Source organism: Acomys russatus, chromosome 32 (genome assembly GCF_903995435.1).
Source record: "Acomys russatus chromosome 32, mAcoRus1.1, whole genome shotgun sequence".
Taxonomy (NCBI): Eukaryota; Metazoa; Chordata; class Mammalia; order Rodentia; family Muridae; genus Acomys; species Acomys russatus.
Genome location: NC_067168.1, coordinates 36962428 through 36984342, shown reverse-complemented (window position 1 = coordinate 36984342; position 21915 = coordinate 36962428). Strand labels below are relative to the sequence as shown.

The window sequence follows — 21915 nt, the reverse complement described above, 5'->3', positions numbered from 1 at the left end:
AAGTTTGGCTCTCGACTATGCCTGTATCCAATCCATTTTTAGGCAGAATTCTGCCAGTGACCAAAACAAGGACATTTTGCCCAGTGGCTGGTTTGCCACATTGGAAGCCATCTCCATAAGGAGGTTCTTTGATGCTCATAATTATAAGTTTAATTTTGATACACTGGTATAGAATTCAAATGTAAGATTATTCTTCACACACATTATATATTTTTCTACTCTAATATGAGGTATTGTACCCATACAACTCAAGTAGAACACAAGGTTTACTTCCAGTTCTTTGAAAGTGCTATCGCAGGCTGTTTAGGATAAGTAAGTTATACAAGCTAATTGTTAGTTGATCAGATCATGGTCATGTCAATTACTAGTCTATTTATATTACAAGAATATACATTACAGGTTTAACAGATATGATTCTATAAATAGATAAGGTACAATAGTTAGATAAGGTCTTCAAAAACTTCAGAGACCTACAGAATATGACATTTAAAGATGTTTTTATTACTTTGAAGATTCTTTGACAATAAGACAGGTTAACTCCTGGCAACACCAACCCTACCTAAAAACAATTGTTCAAAGCCAGTAATATATGATGAGGAACTAAGTAAATAGTAGGAATCTCCACTATGATTCAAGGTCACTCTATTCCCTAACTTGAGATTTCTACTACTGTCTTCTTGTATTTGGGGCGCACAATAATGAAGCATTTGTAGTGTTTTTTAAGGCGGCTACTGGCATCCAAATTATTAGCAATCTGCTTCCAGGTAACAGGAAGGCAGACAGGGCGCCATTCCACAGCCTAAGACTGACTTCCTGGTCCCTCCCCCAAGTCTAGATTCAGTCTCAGGCTTCCTTTGTTTTTTGTTTTGGGTCCTAACATCTACAGCATTTTCAACCCAGATAGCTTCTGTCAGGGGCACCTTTCAACAGCGTAGCTGAAAGGTAGCTGGACAAAAGAAAAGTTCAAAGTCCTAAGAATGCAGCATAAAACCCCAGTTCCCCTAACCAACATCCAGGTATTGCTAACGCTTCAAACTCAAATAAATGTGTACACAGCACAAATCTTTTAAATATATAACTCTTCTTTTATTTTTCTTTCTTTCCTTTTGTTTTTTGTTGTTGTTGTTGTTGTTTTCTGTTGTTTTTTGAGACAAGAGTCCTCACTTTTTAACTTTTATTTATTTATTTTACATCCCAATTGATCACTGCTTCCCCTCCCTTCTCTCCTCCCAGTCCCTCCCTCCTACCTAAGTCCTCCCTTTCTCTTCCGAAGAGGCTCAGAAAAAGGGTAAATACCTAACTCTTAAATTTAAAACAAAAACAAACAAACAAGAAAAAACAAAAAAACCACAGGTAGAGAAACACTGAAACTTCTAAACAATACAGTAAACCATAAGAATATTTAGGTCACCATTTTACACCATCATGTTTATTTCTACAGATGACAGAGGTTATATGATGCATTCATATTAATGGAAATGGTGAAGTCATTTCACAAGCCAAGAATCAGCTCAGTGGTCTGCCACATACCCTGGGACCAATCCCCAAAGCAAAACAACAAACAAAAATTCCAAATAGTTGGAATCCTGATGAAATCCTAATAGAAAGAAGAGAGTGCATGGTCCCAAAGGCTGGAGACGTGGCTCCACCTCAGTGGAGGAGCACTTGGAGCTGGGTTCCATCCCAGAGTGATAAAAAACAAAGAATGCTGTTTAAAAGAAATGCAACTTAATTTATCAATGAGCATTCAGATTTCATTGTGTAAAAACATATACATGTAAAACGCGTTGGTTATGTGCACATGCATGTGAAGAGAGCAGAGCCTCCTTTAGTACCTTTGAAGCTCACTCGCAGTTTGTCTCCTTTCAGTGAGGGGGATTAAGACCAGGCCCTTGCCCATGGTAGTCAAGAACTCTACCACTTGGCAGCATCCTCAGCCCTCATATATTAACTTTCAAAAATACTAAGAGTCAGCAAGGCTGGTGGTGCATGCCTTTAATCCCAGACCTCAAGAGACAAAGGCAAGAGGATATCTGTGAGTTCAAGGGCAGCCTGGTCTACAAAGCAAGTTCTAGGGCAGTTATACAGAGAAAGAGACACCCTGTCTTGAAAAATCAAACAACAACAACAAAAGCCTTCCTCTACCCATGGAATCACATCTTTACAGATACCCTAATTTAAAAAAGAAAAAAAAAGAAAAAAAAGAAAAAGAAAAAGGGAAATCCACCTGGCTGCTTAGTAGCCACTTCATTTCTTTGGAGATTTGTCTTCAAGTTCCTTAACAGGTCAAACTTAAAGATCAGCTAACATGATCCAACTTCCCTACTCAGCTCAGTAACATGGTGTGTGAAAGTTCACACTGTGGGCGTTATAAAAGCAAGGAAATTGGTCACAGAAAGAAATCAGGGAACATTTTACAGCCCTTGGCCCTCAACTTTGAAACTAAAGTAAATTAAAGTAATTTAAAGAGGAAAGAAAAAGCATCTCCTGCAGGAAGCATGACAAATGCGTACATTTTTCTGCCTAAAAAACATTCATATATATAAAAGTCATTTTTTAACTGTTCTGCCTGCGTGTATGTATATGCACAATGTGTATCCTTGGTGCTGGTGCCTGCAGAGGCCAGAAGATGGCATCAGATGCCCTAGATCTGGAGGTGTAGACTGTTGTGAGCTGCTGCCATGTGGGTGCTCAGAACTGAACCCAAGTCCTCTGCAATGGCAGCAAGCGCTTTTTAACTGCTGAGCCACCCTCCCAGGCCCCTGTAAAGATATCTTTAAGCTACCAATTATTTTAGATTTCTTTGAAATTTTGAAACTACTCTAAAACAAATCTAAAATTTGTAACTAAACAGAGCACTTATAGGACTTGAAACCAGTTTATAAAGTTATGAGAACACAATAGATTATATACACCAAAAAAAAATAATGTGCCAGGTGTCATGGAGCATGCCTTTAACCCCAGCAATCGGGAGGCAGAGGCAGGTGGATCTCTGTGAGTTCGAGGCCAGCCTGGTTTACAAAGTGAGTTCAGGACAGCCAAGACTACACAGAAAAACCCTGTCTGGAAAAACTAAAAAAAAAAACAGAAAAAAAGAAAGAAAGAAAATAATGTATTGGAGTATAATGAGGTATTTACAAATATAAATATGTTTTTACCTGGTATGTCAGAATAGCTCTACTAATCCATTTTTATATAAAGCAGGAAGGAAAGCAGAGTTGGAACAAATACACACACACCCCTTAATATAAAAGATAACTTCAGTGATGAAAAGTGCAACTAAAATAAAATGCAGAACACTGTTTTAAGGCACAATTCTGGAAGAAGTAAAAGGAGAAGTTGTGCTCCAGCACATGCGAGACACTAGGCAGCAGATCCACATTCCACTTACAATGCTGGGACATTATAAATACCTATACATACGGTAAGAAAAATTTTCAAGTCAATAGTTTCATGTGATTATCGTTGCAATTAATCAGGCAAGGCCTAAAGCTACTGCTCATTCAATCAATTGTCAGTTTAAGATATAAAAAGAGGAAAAAACTAAAAATTAGGACAGAGCAGATATTATCCTATAAAATCCAATGTTATCATTTTGCTGAAATCAAAGGTATTGCTACAGAAATCAATAGGCTTGTGTTAAGGTAAAAAATATTCAACACTTTAGAATTGATTGATTTTTAGCAATAATTTGAAAGAAAACGTCTCTTTTCATTAAAGAGCTTTGCCAGTGTTTTCCACTTATTGTTAAAGGCAAAGGCACAAACGGCCACTGTCGGACTGCTAGCATAGTCACTGATGCTGAAGAGGCACAAAGTTACACGCTTTGCTATTGAGTGTGAACAACTTAGAATACCAACCCTGGGGCTGCCAAGACTTCGAGGAGACAGTGCATCCTCAACTCCCTGGTGAAAATAAAACCAAACACATTAGAAGTCTGTGAGCAAATGAAGCCAAAAAGGACAGCACTACAAGCAAGCTTATATGTTACTACAAACCAGATAAGGACGGTGATGACCAGACCGGTGAGAATGCCTGGCCCTTTCTGAGTCTTCCTGGGAAAGAAGAAAGTACATGAATAATTAATCACTGAACAAGCAATTGTTTGTCAAAGCAAAGGAGCAAAAGCAGCCAGCAAAAGCACAGTGACACCAGCTGAGGAAAAGCAGGTTTCGACACTTCGGTTCCAAAGCTGAGTTTGGTAGCGTCACAGGCTTTGGGTGGAAAGGCAGACACAAGCGAAGCTGAGTTTTTAGTTAAACAGGTGTTTATGTCTGAGCGCGTGTTATTTACTTGTGGAGACAGAACATGTGACAGCACTCAGCAAACAGATGCTGAGTTGAGCACTGAAAGCAGATGTTTAGTTTTCATTGTAAGTACTGACTTATATAAGTAAGAAGAATGTTTACTTTGTCATAAATGTATTTTAAGAAGAATGTATGTTGCTTTAAAAGTACTCAGGTTATAGCCTGGTGCTCCCTGTAAAGAACCTTTTTGGTTGTTGTTGTTTTTTGTTTGTTTGTTTGTTTTTTGAGGGGGGGGTGTTCCTCCTGCCCTTCCTCTCACTATTCTAACCGGAAAATAAAATAAGGAAATACACCCTGTGTGCTAATATGATAAACCAATCAGAAGAAAGAACACAACTGTTCACAGTTGGTAGAGGTACATCAAGCCTTACGCAGCTTATGAAGACACTGGCTGCACCTTCTAGTCGACTAAGTTATGTGCAACACTGCCCTTCAGCAGTGAGGCAGCAGCTTTCCATGGGCATCAGACAGCCAGGCCCCAGCATGTGATCACCTGCAACCATAAAGGATTTCTGAGTTTTCAGTTTCAATGGCCAAATTGTCAAAGTAATTTGCACCAAGATGAAAAACTACACCTAAACCAGGCATGGCGGTGCACACCTGTAATCCCAGCACTCAGAAGGCAGAGGCAGACAAATAGATCTCTGTGAGTTTGAGACCAGGACAGGCAAGACTACTCAGAGAAGCCCTGTCTTTGAAAACAAAAGAAACTAAAACTACACCTACCTAGTCTAGATGAGCTCGCCTATCAGCAGCAATGCTGACTTCCAAAAGGAAGCAATGCTATAATAGCATTATCTAGCAATCCAGCTAGACCGGTATGCAGCTGAAAAGTAGATGAGGCTATCTCTGGCCATTCACTGCAAAACAGAAACAGCAATTCAACCAAAATGTCACGGTTTACTCCTTCGTTTCGGTCTCAATTTTTATGAACATTTTTTTTAAAAAATCATCTTTTGACATCCACTGTGTATACTGCTATACCTGATAAATCATGCCCTAAAGTCCTTTTAAAGATAACATGACGATTCTGTGACTTCACTTCCAACAGGGGATTGTGATCTCTGGGCATCACTATTGATTTACACTATTTGTAAGCAATACCACAGTCTTAAGAGACAGAGGTAACACAACAGAGCACACAGTGTTAAGCGGTAGCTGACTACAAACTAATTAGAAAGCCTTGTATTACACAGGCAAATTAATGTTACATGCCCCTTAGAGTTATTTGGGGTGCTAGTCAAGGCTGAATAACTAATCCTCCCTTTACTCTATTTTTTTCTTTCCATTCCACCAACCACACAAGAGCACTTTTAAGCATTTAAGATGTAGAGACAGGCAGATCTCTGTGAATTTGAGATGAGCCTGGTCTACAGTGACTTCCAGGCCAGTCAGGGCTACATAACAAAACAAACAAACAAACAAACAAAAATTCATCTGACAAACACATCCCAACAAAGAAACAAGGGCAGATGAACCCCTATTTATTTGCAGTTATGTAATTATCAACGTAACTCTACAATAAAATCTTATTAAGCACTGATGTACATCTATATTGAAGCAGCTTCTCCTTTCAATTCCATTGAGAAATTGACAGAAGCTAGAGATGAATGGTGGTTAACAGCACGTGCTGATCTTCCAAAAGGCCTGGCTATAGTCCCAGCACCCACTTGGCGGTTCACAGCCATCTGTAACTCCAGGGGATACAACGCCCTCTTCGGACCTCTACAGGCATCAGACATGCAAATGGTCCACATACATACATGCAAGGTAAATACACATAAAATAAAAAAATGAATAAATCTAGTAAAAAACTTTTAAAGAAAAAAAATTTGACCTAAAAAAGACTAAAGTGAAATATGTTCCATACTGGACATTCATCTGCACAAAGAATATGGCTTATTTCATAGCCGATGGCTTATTTAAAACCATTCTTTAAACCAGCACTCTCTAGTAGCATCTTTTGTGATGGCAGCAACAGTTTATATGTGTGGTGTGGTAGCGCACTAGCAACATGTGGCCGAGTACTTGAAGTGCTGAAACTGTCCAACATGCCACAAATCAATCAGTATCACTGAGTAGGAGCCCTCAAGAATGGCCTTGCCCTCTCAACAACACACTTAGTAAGACGACCTTACTCGAGATGGGAAGACCCACCTTCTAGTAGCCCCTCAGAGACAAAAGGGTGAGGCAGAAGGAAGCCATTCCCTGCGCTCCCGTGGCCCCTTCCACTGCTGGGTTGATTTCACCCTTGCTGCTGCTGCATCACTGACAGCAGAACCAGTCTTTCCAGGCTTCCAGCATGGACTAAGAAACAGCAGCTCTCCCAGAAGCTTCCAGGTTTTTGGCAGCAGATACAGACTGGTAAGGCACCCAGTCTGTCGGACACATCAACTACCAAGTTGTTGGCCTCCCAACAGCTACAAAACAGCTCCTGTGAGATGAGAGGACCCCAACTGGTGAAGCACACAGGGGAAAGACAAGCAACTACCTGGTTCTCAGCCTCTCAAGTGTGAGACAACCACTGTTACTATTTTAATGTAAACTAATTTAATAATATATTTTATATATAGTATATCTAATTAATTATTGTTTCCATATAATAATTGTTTATACTATTTATATATGATATCATTTAATAGTACATATTCATTCTGTGGATTCTGTTCCTCTATAAAACTCTAATGTAATGCACACCTAAAAAACTAAATTCCAAATTATATTTAATTCTAATATATTTAAATTTAATTACCTGCACATGGCTAGGGATACCAAAATGAACAGCATTTCCCTAAGCTAATTTTAAAAATATATGTTCAGGTAAAGTAACAAGGAAAACACAAAGCAAATTTTTATCATGCCAAAATATTTGAAAAGTACATTTTCTCAGTAGCACCACACACTGTCTGAAAGACCTTGGTTACAATTCCAGAATTCTGTGAGGTTTTTTTGGCGTTTGGTTTTTGGTTTTGTTTTTTTAGGCAGGTCTCACTCAGTAAGTTAGACTAGCCTCAATATCATGATAATCCTCCTGCCTGCCTCAGCCTCCCAAGCGCTAGAATAATAGGTAAGTGTCACCATGTTTGGCTCCGGAATCCTAGAGACTGTCTTATCTGATCCCTCATCTTCAGGATAGAAAGTTATCTCACAGCTGGGAATGGTGGCACACGCCTTTAATCCCAGCACCCAGGAAGCAGAGGCTGGTGGATCGCTATGAGTTCAAGGCCAGCCTGGTCTACAAAGTGAGTCCAGGGCTACACAGAGAAACCATGTTTCCGGGGAGGCGGGGAGGGGGGGAAGAAGAAGAAAGAAGAAGAAGAAGAAGAGGAGGAGGAGGAGTAGAAAAGAGAAAGAGAAAGAAAGTTGTCTCACAAATGGGTTAAGGAGGAATCTAGTGGCACTCCCAGCTGTGGCCAGCATTCAGATCCTCAGAATCAGCAGACCACAGAACCATGAATACAGCATTACTGTAGCACACATGCTGCCATGGCTCAGTTACACAGAACAACAGCAAACTCAGGGCCTTCCCTCTGTGGAGGAGCAGCCCTCTTCTCTTCATTGTCCAGGTCAGCTCTACAGTGCTACACATCACAGCCAGTGACAGCACCAGTGACTAATCAGACACAGCCAACTGTACTCCTAGGTGTTAAACGCAAAGGCAGAGTGCTCCCGTCTTCAGTCATGAGAACAGTCACTGTCATAGTCCTGAGTAGCTTTATTGGGACTGAACAACCCAAACATGACAATGCCTTAAATGACAGGGACATATTTAGTCCAAACTTTTGGGAGTTTTTTCCTGCCTGGCTGTCTGAGGACCAGCCACTATCATGAATGGCAAATTAAGTATCCAAACCAGAATGTTCATGGCCAACAGACTACTTCTGCCAGAACAACTTAGACTTTGTCTCAAAAAGTAAACAGCAGGCTGAAGATAAAGCTCAGGGCAGAGTTTCTGCCCGGTCTAAGTATGGCCTCAATATTCTCAACATTCTAAAGTCATGGCTAAAAGGCCAATGTTGGTAAAGGCAAAATACAGATGGAGAAAAGATTCAGCAATGGTGTTTTCTGTGATGACTGAGTTTCTCATAAGAACTAAAAGTCAAAGCAAAACTTTCTGGTAATTTGTCTTGTTATAGTCAAATTAGGTTAGTCAAATTAAAACACAGTCTTTTTTAAAAGTTCACTGAAAGTGAGAAGAAGTAGCTTTAGGAAAAGAAAACCACAGCACCAGAACAGGCCTGGTGGCTTCTATCTACAAATATTATTAAGCCAGAGCTGGAGTTGCTCCTTCAGTTTCAGAATAAAAGACACTGGAAACAGCACTGACTCTTCCATTCATGCAGCAATGATGCTGAGTGAAGCGCACAACTTAAAAGCAGGGTCAGGAGAAACAGGGACAGCTGGCTGCACACGGCTGCAGGGGACCCAGGGCGATCCCAGGCCTTCCTTTCCTTGCTTCCCTGTCACCAGCCGTAGTGCTCCTTCTTCCTTCAAATTCTCAGTCCCTGTCACCAGCCGTAGTACTCCTTCCTCCTTCAAATTCTCAGTCCCTGTCACCAGCCATAGTACTCCTTCCTCCTTCAAATTCTCAGTCCCTGTCACCAGCCGTAGTGCTCCTTCCTCCTTCAAATTCTCAGTCCCTGTCACCAGCCGTAGTGCTCCTTCCTCCTTCAAATTCTGAGTCCGCCAACAATTGATTAAATAGGCTGGCTACTCGTGTCACTAACCCTCTACTTTCTCTGGCCAGAGTTTGCCATCTGCTGCTATGATAAAACACTGAGCAAAACCAAGTTAGGGGAGGGAAGACAGAGGCAGGGACTGAAGCAGAGTCCAGTGAGGACCAGTGCTCACTGTGTGGCCTCCTCTGGCTTGCTCAGCTCCCTGAGCTCAGGGATGGCACCACCCACAGTGGGCTGGACCCTCCTACATCAAATAGAAATTTTAAAAATGCCTCACAGACATGGCCACAGGCCAATCTGATGGACAAAGTTCCTTAGTTATGATTCCCTCTTCCCAAGTACATCTACATTTGTTTCATGTTGGCAAAACAAGCAAGAAACCCTAAAGAGCTCATATATGAAATGGAAAGGGCCCCCTAAGTAAAGCAAAGTAAAGCTCCAGCACAGGGCTGACACACAGAGCTTCATGTTCTAATGCTCCCTATTCACATCCCAGCAAGCCCACCACACACACACACACACACACACACACACACACACACACACACACACACGAGTTAGAATCAAAGGAAATGTTTAACATGAAAAGAATCATCTATCAACAGTCCTATTTGTGCTTATGTACCATAGATTTCACAAAAACTAATTAGTCACTTACAGTTTAGAGAATACCACATTATCATGTGGGCTCACAAACAAGGCAGCCAAAGAGTAAGGTCAGAGGAGAGTGGAAGAACCGTTTGAGAGGAGTAACGAACGGTGGCAGAGGGGTGAGGGGTGGCAATTACTCCCATCTGAACCAAACTCCCACCTCCTATGCATGTCCAATCCTATCAGTCAAGACTCAGGCTAATCACCAACTACATTTTAAGCCTTGAGCCAAATGCCTAGTAAGTCTAGTGCTCCCACTAGTTAAGCTACACAGATGTCAATAATTCTTTTAAATGATTACCTTCACAGCCACTAAACAAAGAAATGAAATATTAGACTTTTAATATATGCTTTTGTTTGTATTTAATTTTTTTGTTTGACCTAAGCTACTAAACTGTTCAGCAATTTTAGAATTAAATGCTTAATTAAAACAAAAAATTAAAATATTTAAATGAAAATTAAGTGATTTTGTTTATTCAAACAAAAAATTCTTCATGCATTCATAACATGCAAAAATGTATTAGATAAATGAATTATACCACTTTCGGTTACAAAGGACAGCCTGCACTCCAAAATAACAAACTCATACATGAGGAGCCACTCAAGTTAAGATTGCCAAGCATTGTTTTCAGTTTTCTAAGTGGACTAACACAATGACTGATAAAGTTTTAAATACAAAGATCAACACAGTTACACACCCTGTAAAGCTGGCTGCTTCTTAAAACGCTGCTCTAGAGGCATTTGTTTGGGAAAGCTGATGTGCGAGTAGCAGCTGTGATTCTTTGGGAAACGTCTTTTTGAATCTCATGATTAAAATACCTATAAACACTTCCCATAAAAAAATAAACTTTTGTGCTAGTGCACGCCTTTAATCCCAGCACTTGGGAGGCAGAGGCAGGCAGAGCTCTGTGAGTTCCAGACCAGCCTGGTCTACAGAGTGAGTCCAGGACAGCCAGGGCTGTTACACGTAGAAACGCTCTTGATAAAGAGCTAAAAGATGAAATAAGAACGAAATTCAGAAGATATGGATAAGGGCTAGGGTCATCTCTCACACTGAAGAGCCTGTGAGGTTTGTTCTCCCCCCCCCCCCCCCCCGAGACAGGGTTTCTCTGTGTAGCGCTGGCTGTCCTGGACTCACTTTGTAGACCAGGCTGGCCTTGAACTCATAGCGATCCACTAGCCTCTGCCTCCCTGAGTGCCAGAATTGTAGGTGTGTGCCACCATGGCCAGTTTGCAGAGTTAGTTTTTAAAGGTGGGAAATGAGAGGAAGCAGGGATTTGAGAGAGAAAGGGCAAACCCATAAAGGAAAATCAGATTCATTTACTCAATCTTTGTTGATCTGGGATTTTCCTGAGTTGTAAGTAAGGCTACTGACCACAAAAGAAAATATTGGGCTCCCGTACCCATCTACTGTACACAGAACAGCTACTCTGTGACCTTTAGGTCCACACAGACCAAACCGCCTACTTTGCAAACCATTAGTCAAATGTTCTGCTTCAATGTTGCATTAGTTCAGCAGTTTATAACAGCATGCAGGGCAGGCAATCCTGGCCTACCAGCCACTTTTGAATCTGTCCCCATTTCCGGTCAAAGGAATGATGAGAGGGCTACGAATATAAAAAGTTTATATAAACTGTTTTCAATTCACTGCATTCTCAAAAAAAAAAACACAAACAAAAAAATCTCAGTCACATACACTTGCCCTGACAACAACAGTGACTCAAAGCTACACTTTGAAAATAAAAGTTACTTAGCTCATGTGTTCAATAACAAAAAGAAATATAGTGTTCTGCTTAGACAGAACTTCTATTAATCACTGTCTCTTCTATTTATAATCTAGTATATAATCTTAAGAGCATAAAGACAATGCATTGGAACAATACATTTCAACCCAAGAACTGCATCCAATATTTGAAATTCTCTCTAAAACAGAAAATTACATCAGCATAGAACACAAATATGTACATTTCTTTTTTTGACTTATCAAAAGAAAAATCTACCAATGACCCCAAAATAAGTTGCTTACTACTCCTCCACAGATGTTGTTTCCCTTTATAAATACAATAACGAAATATTTGTGTCAGTTTTCAGACCCAAGTCTGTCAGAAAGAAAGGGTAACAAGTATGTCATCTTAGCTCAGTTTCCATTTACCTATTTTACTTTTTTCTCATGTGTAGCCTTGGCTGTCCCAGACTCACTTTGTAGACCAGGCTGGCCTCGAACTCACAGCAATCCACCTGCCTCTGCCTCCCAAGTGCTAGGATTAAAGACGTGTGCCACAACGCCCAGCTTTCCCCACTTTTCTGATGACAAAAGCATAATATAATCTGGAGATTACAGAAAAACATGAAACCAACTAGAACCCACACTGTCAAACCAAAGTACTGATGAAACCAGCTCTTTCTGACCGTATATATAAGCACTGGTTGTTTTTGTTTATTTTGGGGGTGTTCTACCAATTTTATAGTTTGGGCGTTCCCCCCATATTCTTTTTGTTCCGAGACAGGGTTTCTCTGTGTGGCCTTGGCTGTCCTGGACTAGCTTTGTAGACCAGGCTGGCCTCGAACTCAGAGAGATCCGCCCGCCTTTGCCTCCTGCCCGGCACCCCCCCCCCCATATTCTTCCATAAACATATTCCTACACTATCAAATATGCTTCACAATGGTTAGCATAAGGATTCATTCAGCTAGGTAGATCAGGGATCACTGTGATGCTTTTACTTAGACATGCACATATCTCATGTCAAAAGCTTCCATTCCATTTAACACAAAGACCCATTATAGAGGTGTCTCCCACATCTATGGAAATAGAGTTGGCAGTGAGGATGATAACAACGCAGGGAGAAACCACATTCATACTATAAGTAAGAAAAAGAAAATGGCCAGAACAGACTTACTAAGTTGATTAATTTGAAGGCCGAGAACGGGGATTATCAAGTGAGGAATGAAGGGGCCTGACTTTTGCTACCCTGGGAACCCAGTGCATTTTATCAACGCATCCTTGCGTTGTCATATACTCTCTGTAATGCCCCCTCCTCTCTTAATGTCCATTCTGAACTGCTTTACCTAAATGGAAAAAGCAGTTGCTGGCCTAGGAAGGCAAGACCCACATGTACATTCAAGGGGAGGCGATGGCAGCCTGAGGAAGAAGCTGTCCAGCACGGGGCTTTCCCTGCCGCTGTCTCACTACAATGCCTTGTATCTCACAAAAGCTCTGTGAACTGAGCCCTGAAAATGGAGATTCAAAACAGTGAGATTTCTCTGTCATTTTCTTTCACTTACCCTAATATAACACACACACACACACACACACACACACACACACACACTCACACAGGCTAAGGTCATGCTTCCAGTTACCTCTCTTTGCTGTCGTTCCAGTTCCCTCATTCGGATGTCTCTTGCTTCTGCCCGGGCGGCCCGCTTTGCTGCTAGCCTTGCTTCTGCCTGAAAAGTAACATAAACCTCAGCTTTACAAAAGAAGGCAAAAGTACTTACATACCAGACTTGAGGACAAGAAACAACAGGACATATCTTCCAAGGACATTAGAAGAAGAAAATATCATCTCTCAACAAGTTAGACTGACATCAACTTTCATACATTCCCCCTCTTTCTCTAGTCTCGAGTACCTCTCTTGAAATCAAGACCATTGACTGGTCCAGAGAGATGGCTCAGAGGTTAAAGCTGCTCTTCCAAAGATCCTAAATTCAATCCCAGCAACCACATAGTGGCTTACCACCATCTATAATGCAATCTGGTGCCCTCTTTTGACCTGCAGGCACACATGCAGGCAGAACACTGTACAAATAGTAAATAAATCTAAAAAAAGAAAAGAAATTGGGGCCAGTATCTTTAGCTGCTTGCCTTAATTACACATCTAATACACAGCTCACTACCTATTTCTCCAAGCCTTGCTATTTCTTATATTTTTTTATTAATTCAGTCATACAGACTAAGAACTTAAGAAACAGCTGCTATTCTATTTTCAATAATGCCAATATGTAAATTCTCTATCACTAAATATTTCAAATTCTGCTTGCTTCAGGGTCTCCACACATTCCCCTTCCCCTCCATCCCCCCCCCACTCCCTCTTAAACTGAGATATAATTTAAGCATCAAAGGTAATTCACCATTTTTTAAGGATTTATTTATTATGTATTCAGTATTCTGTCTGCATGTACACCTGTACTCCAGAAGAGGGCACCAGATCTCATTATAGATGGTTGTGAGTGACCATGTGGTTGCTGGGAGTTGAACTTAGGACCTTTGAAAGAGCAGGCAGTGCTCTCAACCTCTGAGGCATCTCTCCAGTCCCAATTCACATTTTTAAAGGAGACCAGGTGTGTTCAGCATGGCATGGATGCACACTGGTTTACTGTTTTAAAGAATGTAATTTGGTGCTTTTTAGTACTATGAACTCAGGAGCCTCAAAGAGAGCGCTCACAGATATGAACAATTACTCCCTGCTATCCCTCCATTACCTCCTTCAACTGCTTTGCTCTAATAATCTGCTACTCCAGCATTTGATGTAAAGAGGGTCACAACAGGAAAGCTCCACTTTCTGCCTGGACTACAACCACCTCCAAATCCATCTCTCTAGAATCTGCCCTGTAACTCATCCTCTATGCAGCCATAAAATTATGTTTCTGATGCTACTCAGCTGTTTAAAATCCTCTACAGGTTCCCATTGCTTGTGGTTAAAGAAGTGGCTTCCAAGCCGGGCATGGTGGTCCATACCTTTAATTCCAACACTGGGGAGGCAGAGGTAGGCATATCGCTGTGAGTTCAAGGCCAGCCTGGTCTACAAAGTCCAGGATAGCCAGGGGTACACAGAGAAACTCTGTCTCAAAAAACACAACAACAAAAAAAGTGACTTCCACTTATTTGTCGTTCACAAACACTACACCTTCATATGTCTATGTGCCTTTCTTTGTAACTTTGTATTAAAATTACAAGCCAGGTGTAGTGACATATACCTGTAACCCCAACACCCAGGAGGCAGAGGCAGTAGGAACTCAAGGAAATTTCAAGACTAGCCTGGTCTACACAGTGAGTTCCAGTAGTGGCTGGGGATTTGCAGGGAGATGACTCAGCAGGTAAAGGCCTTGACAGTCAATCCCTGGGACATATATGGTAGAAGAAGAAAATTAACCATACACACACACACACACACACACACACACACACACACACACACGTTAAAAACATCTTTAAGGGCTAGAGAGATGGCTCAGCAGTTGGGAGCACTGACTGTTCTTCCAGAGGACCAGGGTTCAATTCCCAGCACCTACATGGCAGCTCACAACTGTCTGTAACTCCAAAATCTGACACCCACCAACATATAATTCATATGAAATAAAATAAATTATTTTTTTAAACCTTTAAGAACTAAAAAATAAGGCAGAGGAAGGCAGATCCCTGTAAGCTAGAGGCCAGCCTGGTCTATAGAACAAGCTCCAGAACAGCCAAGGCTACACTGGGAAACCTTGACTGGAAAAAAACCAAATATATAAACAAACAAATAATTTTAATAATAGGGGCTAAAGTGGCTCAGTGGTTAAGAGCCCTGGCTGCTCTTCCTGATCCTGAGGACCTGAGTGCAGTTCTTAGTACCCATATGGTGGCTCACAACTATTTGTAAGTGCAGCTCCAGAGAATCCTCTTCTGGCATCTGTGGACACCAGGCACACAAGCAGCAGATGGACAGACATGCAGGCAAAACACCCAAATACATAAAACCTTTTTAGATTGCATGCCTCTTGGCACCCCACAACTTTAATGCCTCAATATCTGCTAAATAAACAAATGTTTTTCAGACAAAGTCCAGAGTATAAGGAAATCCACAAACAGTTCGATGTGCCACATGGAACTTCCAAATCTTCTGGTTTCTGCTTAGTAGTGATTTCCCCTGTCCTTGGCCACATCCTTACTCCAATCCAGAGCAGCCAGCTAATAGCTACAGGAGATGCTTCTTTCCATGTTTTGATGTTCATGCCAATCCCGTAAGAACAGACTCAGCCAGTGCTTACAAGAGTCTATTCCATAGCAATATATTAGGTGCTAAGAACACAGAGTATGGGATGACCAGTCTTTGCCCTGGGAGACAGAAATGCTAGGAAGAAATTAGCTTTGCCTAGCAAGGCACTGCTAACAATTAACTCCTACTTGCCCCATTCTGGTAATGCTCCAGACTTCTAAACAGGGCTGTAGCAGCAAAAGCTTACAAATCTTAACTTAATCTATGACTAAGTTGCAGCCACAGGTGTGTCTAGAGCAACTAGTCTTCTACCTGAGTCTGACACTGGCTGTACCTTTTTAACACCTGTTTTGTGCCTTAACTTACATCCCCTTCTTTACTCCATGGACTATGGGCAGACAGCACTTTCTTACTAGAGTTTGTACTTCACAGAAAAAGACTTCAGGGCTTAGTTATATTTCAGTAGATAGCAAATATCTCTGAATCTACAAAGTAATACATTTTTTAAATACCTTTAAATTATAGCCATTGTGATGAGTAAGAATTTTCATTCTAGGTACTTTAGCTTTGTTCTTGTGGTGTGTCTTAGAAATTTAATTCAAGGGGCTGAAGAGATGGCTCAGCAGTTAAGAGCACTGACGGTTCCTCCAGAGGATCCAGGTTCAATTCCCAGGACCGAACATGGTAGCTCACAACCATCTATAATTCCAGTTCCAGGGGATCCAATACTCTCTTCTGACTGCCATGGGCACTGCACACATGTGGTGCATAGATATACATGCAACCAAAACAATTTAAAGCAAACAAACAAACAAAAATTTAAAAAGAAATTTAATTCAAAACTACTGGTTTTACCCTTCTGGGATCTATGGCCAATTCTGCACAATCTATACTAAAATGAGACTTTTAAACAACTTAATTTATAAATTATTGAAATCTTTTTAATGATATTTCTTTTACAACCAAAGGAAAGACCATGCACTCAGAGAAAGGCCACACTTTTGTTACTGTAAAGCAGTGTTTAAGCCACGCTTGTAACATGCAAAGAGTGTTTAAGCCACGCTTGTAACATGCAAAGAGTGTTTAAGCCATGCTTGTAACAGGTAAACAGTGTTTAAGCCACGCTTGTAACAGGTAAACAGTGTTTAAGCCACGCTTGTAACAGGTAAAAAGTGTTTAAACCACGTTTGTAACAGGTAAACAGTGTTTAAGCCACGCTTGTAACAGGTAAACAGTGTTTAAGCCACGCTTGTAACAGGTAAACAGTGTTTAAGCCACGCTTGTAACAGGTAAACAGTGTTTAAGCCACGCTTGTAACAGGTAAACAGTGTTTAAGCCACGCTTGTAACAGGTAAACAGTGTTTAAGCCACGCTTGTAACATGTAAACAGTGTTTAAGCCACGCTTGTAACATGTAAACAGTGTTTAAGCCATGCTTGTTACATGCACACAGTGTTTAAGCCATGCTTGTAACATGTAAACAGTGTTTAAGCCATGCTTGTTACATGCACACAGTGTTTAAGCCATGCTTGTAACATGTAAACAGTGTTTAAGCCATGCTTGTTACATGCACACAGTGTTTAAGCCACGCTTGTAACATGTAAACAGTGTTTAAGCCACGCTTGTAACATGTAAACAGTGTTTAAGCCACGCTTGTAACATGTAAACAGTGTTTAAGCCACGCTTGTAACATGTAAACAGTGTTTAAGCCACGCTTGTAACATGTAAACAGTGTTTAAGCCACGCTTGTAACATGTAACCGTGTTTAAGCCACGCTTGTAACATGTAAACAGTGTTTAAGCCACGCTTGTAACATGTAAACAGTGTTTAAGCCACGCTTGTAACATGTAAACAGTGTTTAAGCCACGCTTGTAGCATGTAAACAGTGTTTAAGCCACGCTTGTAGCATGTAAACAGGACTTAAACACCTATCTGCTTCTTCCTATACACTGCTCTAAGACACCAAGGAGCGAAGACTGTGTCTGAGCCAGCAGACAAAGCCCACTTGTGTTCCGCACCGCCTGCCACATTTGCAGTCGGCAATCATGAGCACAGGGAACAACAGTAGTGTTTTCACCCCAGAATACAATCCGTGGGAGAGCTGCAGATTTATTTTGCTACACACCTCTCTCAGACACAAAATAAATGGAACATAACTAAGTTCAAACTAAATTAAAACTAAACACAAAAAGAGCATTTGATACAAATAATTCCACTGAGAAATAAAAAGCTTAACAGTAGAGACTCAAACAGACATTTATACATCAACGTATATTGATGTACAGTGTCATATTCCCAAAACCCACAAGGTGACAACAACCCAAAGGTCCACTAATGGATGAATAAGCACATTGTGCTAAGACATACAGCTGCTATTGTTCAGTCTTTAGGAAGGAAGGACATTCTGCTATGACCACACAGATGAAGCTTGTAAAGACAGTAAGTGAAGCAGACCCAGATGGATGAGGACTCATCACTGTGCTTATGCAGGTACCTGACTGCGGTCAGATTCATAGAGACAGGATATAGAAGGGGGATTGCTAAGGGCTGGACAGAAGGCGAGTGGAGAGCTAGTGTCTGATGCGGACAGAGTTTCAAGCCTGCAAGATGACAAGATTCTGCAGAAGGACTGAGGTGCCAGTTACAAAATACAAATGTACATAATGCCACAGGAATGCACACTCAAAATGGTTACCATGGTAAGCTCTATGTCATGCATACTTCACCAAAAAAAGATTTAGCTAAATTCAGAACTGATCATAACACATGAAATCATAAGTATTTGGAAGTTTAAATCATTTATGTTCTCTAGTCTAAAATGACCCTAATTCCTAACATTAAGATAAAAAAAAGAAAACGAAGAACTGGAAATTCAGGTTGAGAAGTTTCCTGTGCAGCCAAGTCACTAAACCAGGTTTCTCAATGTGATGCTGATGGTTATGCTTTGAAATTTGAGGTGTATGAAGGCTCGTGAAGGTGGAGTGGGTATGATGGTGTGCGCTGTAATCCCAGCACTCAGGAGGCGAAGGCAGAAGAGCTGTAAACGTAAAACCAGTCAGGGCTACACATACAGTTTCAAGCTAGCTTGGCCTAGGAAGTGACTGTCTCAGACAGTAACGACCCACACTAAGTGCGGTGGCATGAACTTACAATCTCAGTTAGTCTCAGCTACTTAGCAGGCTGAGGCAGAGCCACAGCAGTTCAGGTCCTGCAGCATGGGCAATATAGAGAGAACTCATTAAAAAAGGAAGGAAGGGGCTGGAGAGATGGCTTAGAGATTAAGAGCACTGTATGCTCTTCCAGAGGTCATGAGTTCAATTCCCAGCAACCACATGACACAGCCATCTATAATGAGCTCTGGTGCCCTCTTCTGGCATGCAGGTGTTACATGTAGACAGAACGCGGTCTACATAATAAAATAAATAAATAAATCTTTTTTTTTTTTTTAAAGAGGGAGGGAAGTGAAAGGAAAAACTAAGGTTTTTACCATAGATTTGCTACCAGAACACAGACGCCATGAAAACTACCTAAATCAAAATGGGAAATGAGGAGATCTGTCTAACAGCGCCAGCATTAGTGGACATGTAAACGCAGGCTTGTCTAGCACTACTGCCCAGCTAATCTGCAAATGTAGTGGGACAAAAAGAAAACATTCAAATTCTGCGAAGTATGGCCTACAGAGAGAGAGTTCAGTGGTTAGGAGCACTCTGTTAACTCTTGCAGAGGCCCTGGGGTTCGGTTCGTAGCACGCACAAGGCAGCTCACAACCATCTGTAACTCTACTTCCAGGCCATCTAATGTTCTCTTCTGACTTCTTGGGGTAACAGGCTGGCATGAGCTGTATGTACATGTGTGCCAGCAAAACAGACACATAAAATAAATCTACAAAAAGATTTTAAAGTCTACGAGGCAAGCAGCTGAGACAGGAAGGGCTCCTTTGAGTTTGTCTGGATCCTAAAATGAAATGAGGGTGGAGCATGAGCACCTATGACAATGACATCTCCCGCAGACGTCTGAGACCTGCAGGTATTGAGTGACTAGCACTGATGCCCTAGAGCACAGACCTTTATAAAAATGTGATGGCAGGTGCACCATCACAGACCGCTAAGCTGTCTTGGTTGTTGCTGCTGATGTTGGTAAATTTAAAGATGGTCTCTCAAAAAGCTAGCAAACCACTGGGTGGTGGTGGCACACGCCTTTAATCCCAGCACTCATGAGGCAGAGGCAGAAGGTTCTCTGAGTCTGAGGCCTACCTGGTCTACCAAAAGAGTTCGAGGCCAGCCTGGCCAGACAGAGAAACCTATCTTGAAGAGGGGGAAAAGCTGGCAGACCCACAAGCATACCTTCAAGCTAGTACATTTGGTATGAAACAACTAATTAATTGTTGGTTCCTCCAGCCAGAATGGGGACAAAATTCTTGTTTTGGATGGCAGCACTTACATTAAGAAAATGAGCTACAACCTTCACACTGTAGCATTTATGCTAAATTCCTGGTCTAAGTCAAGTGCTAACATGCCTTTGTTCACAGGATGGAATGTCACTTACAAGGTGGCAATGCAAGTGGAACCACACACTTGAAGTACAGACTGTAACCTGCCACCGACTTGTCAAACTACAAGCCTTTGTGCCTGTCCTTCCAGAATGTCCACAAAACTTGTGGTGTTGATATGGTCCCTGTGAACTAAGGAAAACAAGAGTTCTCAAATGCAGTATGGTGGCTATCTTTCTCCAGCCAATGTCAAACTAAAGTAAAATGCACCATGAGGCTCTAAGTGAAGTTACTCCTGAGGGAGCTGTCCATCAAACATGTTTGTCCTGGCAACGCTGCAAATGACAGCAAAAAACAAAAATGACCTGTCACTAGAAGAAGTATCTACCCTCACTGCTCATGATGATCCTGAACCATGCAGGCTAAATCAGTTCCTGTTCTGCCCCTCTGCCCCTCGGCCCTCAGGTCCTGAAAACTGATGCAGCTGCCATCACTGATAAGGCTCCAGCAAGCCTCCATGGTAAGAAGCTTCTCTGACTACGCTGCAAAAAGGCATAGGAGCTGGGAAGGCCACCAACTGTGCCTAGGAAGCTCAGGGGCAGGGGAGTATCAGCCCTGACACTTGTAACCTAATCTGCGGAAAGAGAACATCTCATAAAAAGACTGGGTACAGAGAAACCTTCAGAAAGAAAGAATGTTGTATGGACACATGCTTGTGTGTACATAGAAGTTTTGAGTCACTGCTGCTGTTTGTTTTCATTCAGTGCTTTTTAATGGAAAGAACTTGACCAAAAACATGTCACAAATTTTGAGACTTGTTTAAAAAGAAAAGTATAATCCAAAAGAGAGGGACAAAAAGAGGAGAAAAAATACCTCACATATACTAAGTCACCCCTTCACAGCTACTAGAATGGTTGTAATAAAACATATTATTTTTCAAACTGAAGTTACTAGAGCTGGCAAGAATGTGAAGAGGCCAGGGCTCACAGGGTGCTGCTGGAGGAATACAATTGTATACAACAGCTTTGGAAGAGTGGCAGTTTCTCCAGAAGTTACATACAGAGTTACTGTGAACCCCAGCATCCACTCCAAGATGTGCACCCAAGGGAAATGAAGACAGTGAATGGGTAAAGAAATGTGGGGTACCCATTTAAAGGAATACTGCTCAGCCACAAAAACAAACACAAGACTAATACAGGCTGCACCATGAATAAGCCCTGAAAACATTCTGCTAAGTGAAAACGAGTGACACGTGGTTTTATTTCTATAAAATACCAAGAATACCATGCAAATCCATGCAGACAGAAACTAGACTGCTGGCTGCTAGGGTAGGACGAGATAGGGAGTAACTGCTAATTAAGAAGGGAGTTCTCCAGGGGCTGATGAAATGTTTTGCAATTAGACAGAAGATGATGATTATATGTCCCCGTAAGCAGATTTTGAAAGCATGCAATATCCTAAAACAGTGCATGTGCTGGTCACTGAATTATATACTTTTTCTTCTTAGCTGTGTTCTTATTTTATGTGTATGGGTGTTTTGCCTGTATGTATGCCCGTGCACCACATGCATGCAGGAACCACAGAGGCAGAAAGTGTAAGACTGCCAAGACTAGAGTTACAGACAGTTGTGAGCCAGCATGCAGGTGCTGGGAATCAAACCTGGGTCCTCTGCAGGAGTATTCAGTGCTCTTAGCTGCTGAGCTATCTCTCCAACCCACTCAATCATGTCATAAATTAGCTTTCTTAATAATAAAGAGTGCATCCACAAAACATCTAAGTTACAAGGTGTGGAAGCATAGACCTGAACTCCTA

General features: G+C 41.4%; 1 protein-coding gene across 23 annotated transcripts in view; it reads right to left on the bottom strand.

The window, feature by feature from the left end:
- The window catches only part of Lrrfip2 (LRR binding FLII interacting protein 2), a 106503-nt gene that overhangs the window by 51950 nt on the left and 32638 nt on the right, over positions 1-21915 (bottom strand). For 9 of the 23 annotated variants that reach the window (XM_051140082.1, XM_051140086.1, XM_051140079.1 and 6 more), the window contains exons 4-7: positions 12998-13084; positions 11194-11244; positions 3999-4055; positions 3861-3905 (exon numbers count right to left, since the gene is read on the bottom strand). In XM_051140082.1, coding sequence (XP_050996039.1) covers positions 3861-3905; positions 3999-4055; positions 11194-11244; positions 12998-13084 — 240 coding nt within the window. The remainder of the gene's footprint in view (positions 1-3860; positions 3906-3998; positions 4056-11193; positions 11245-12997; positions 13085-21915) is intronic. The other 14 variants (XM_051140101.1, XM_051140081.1, XM_051140102.1 and 11 more) reach the window with 3 other exon arrangements.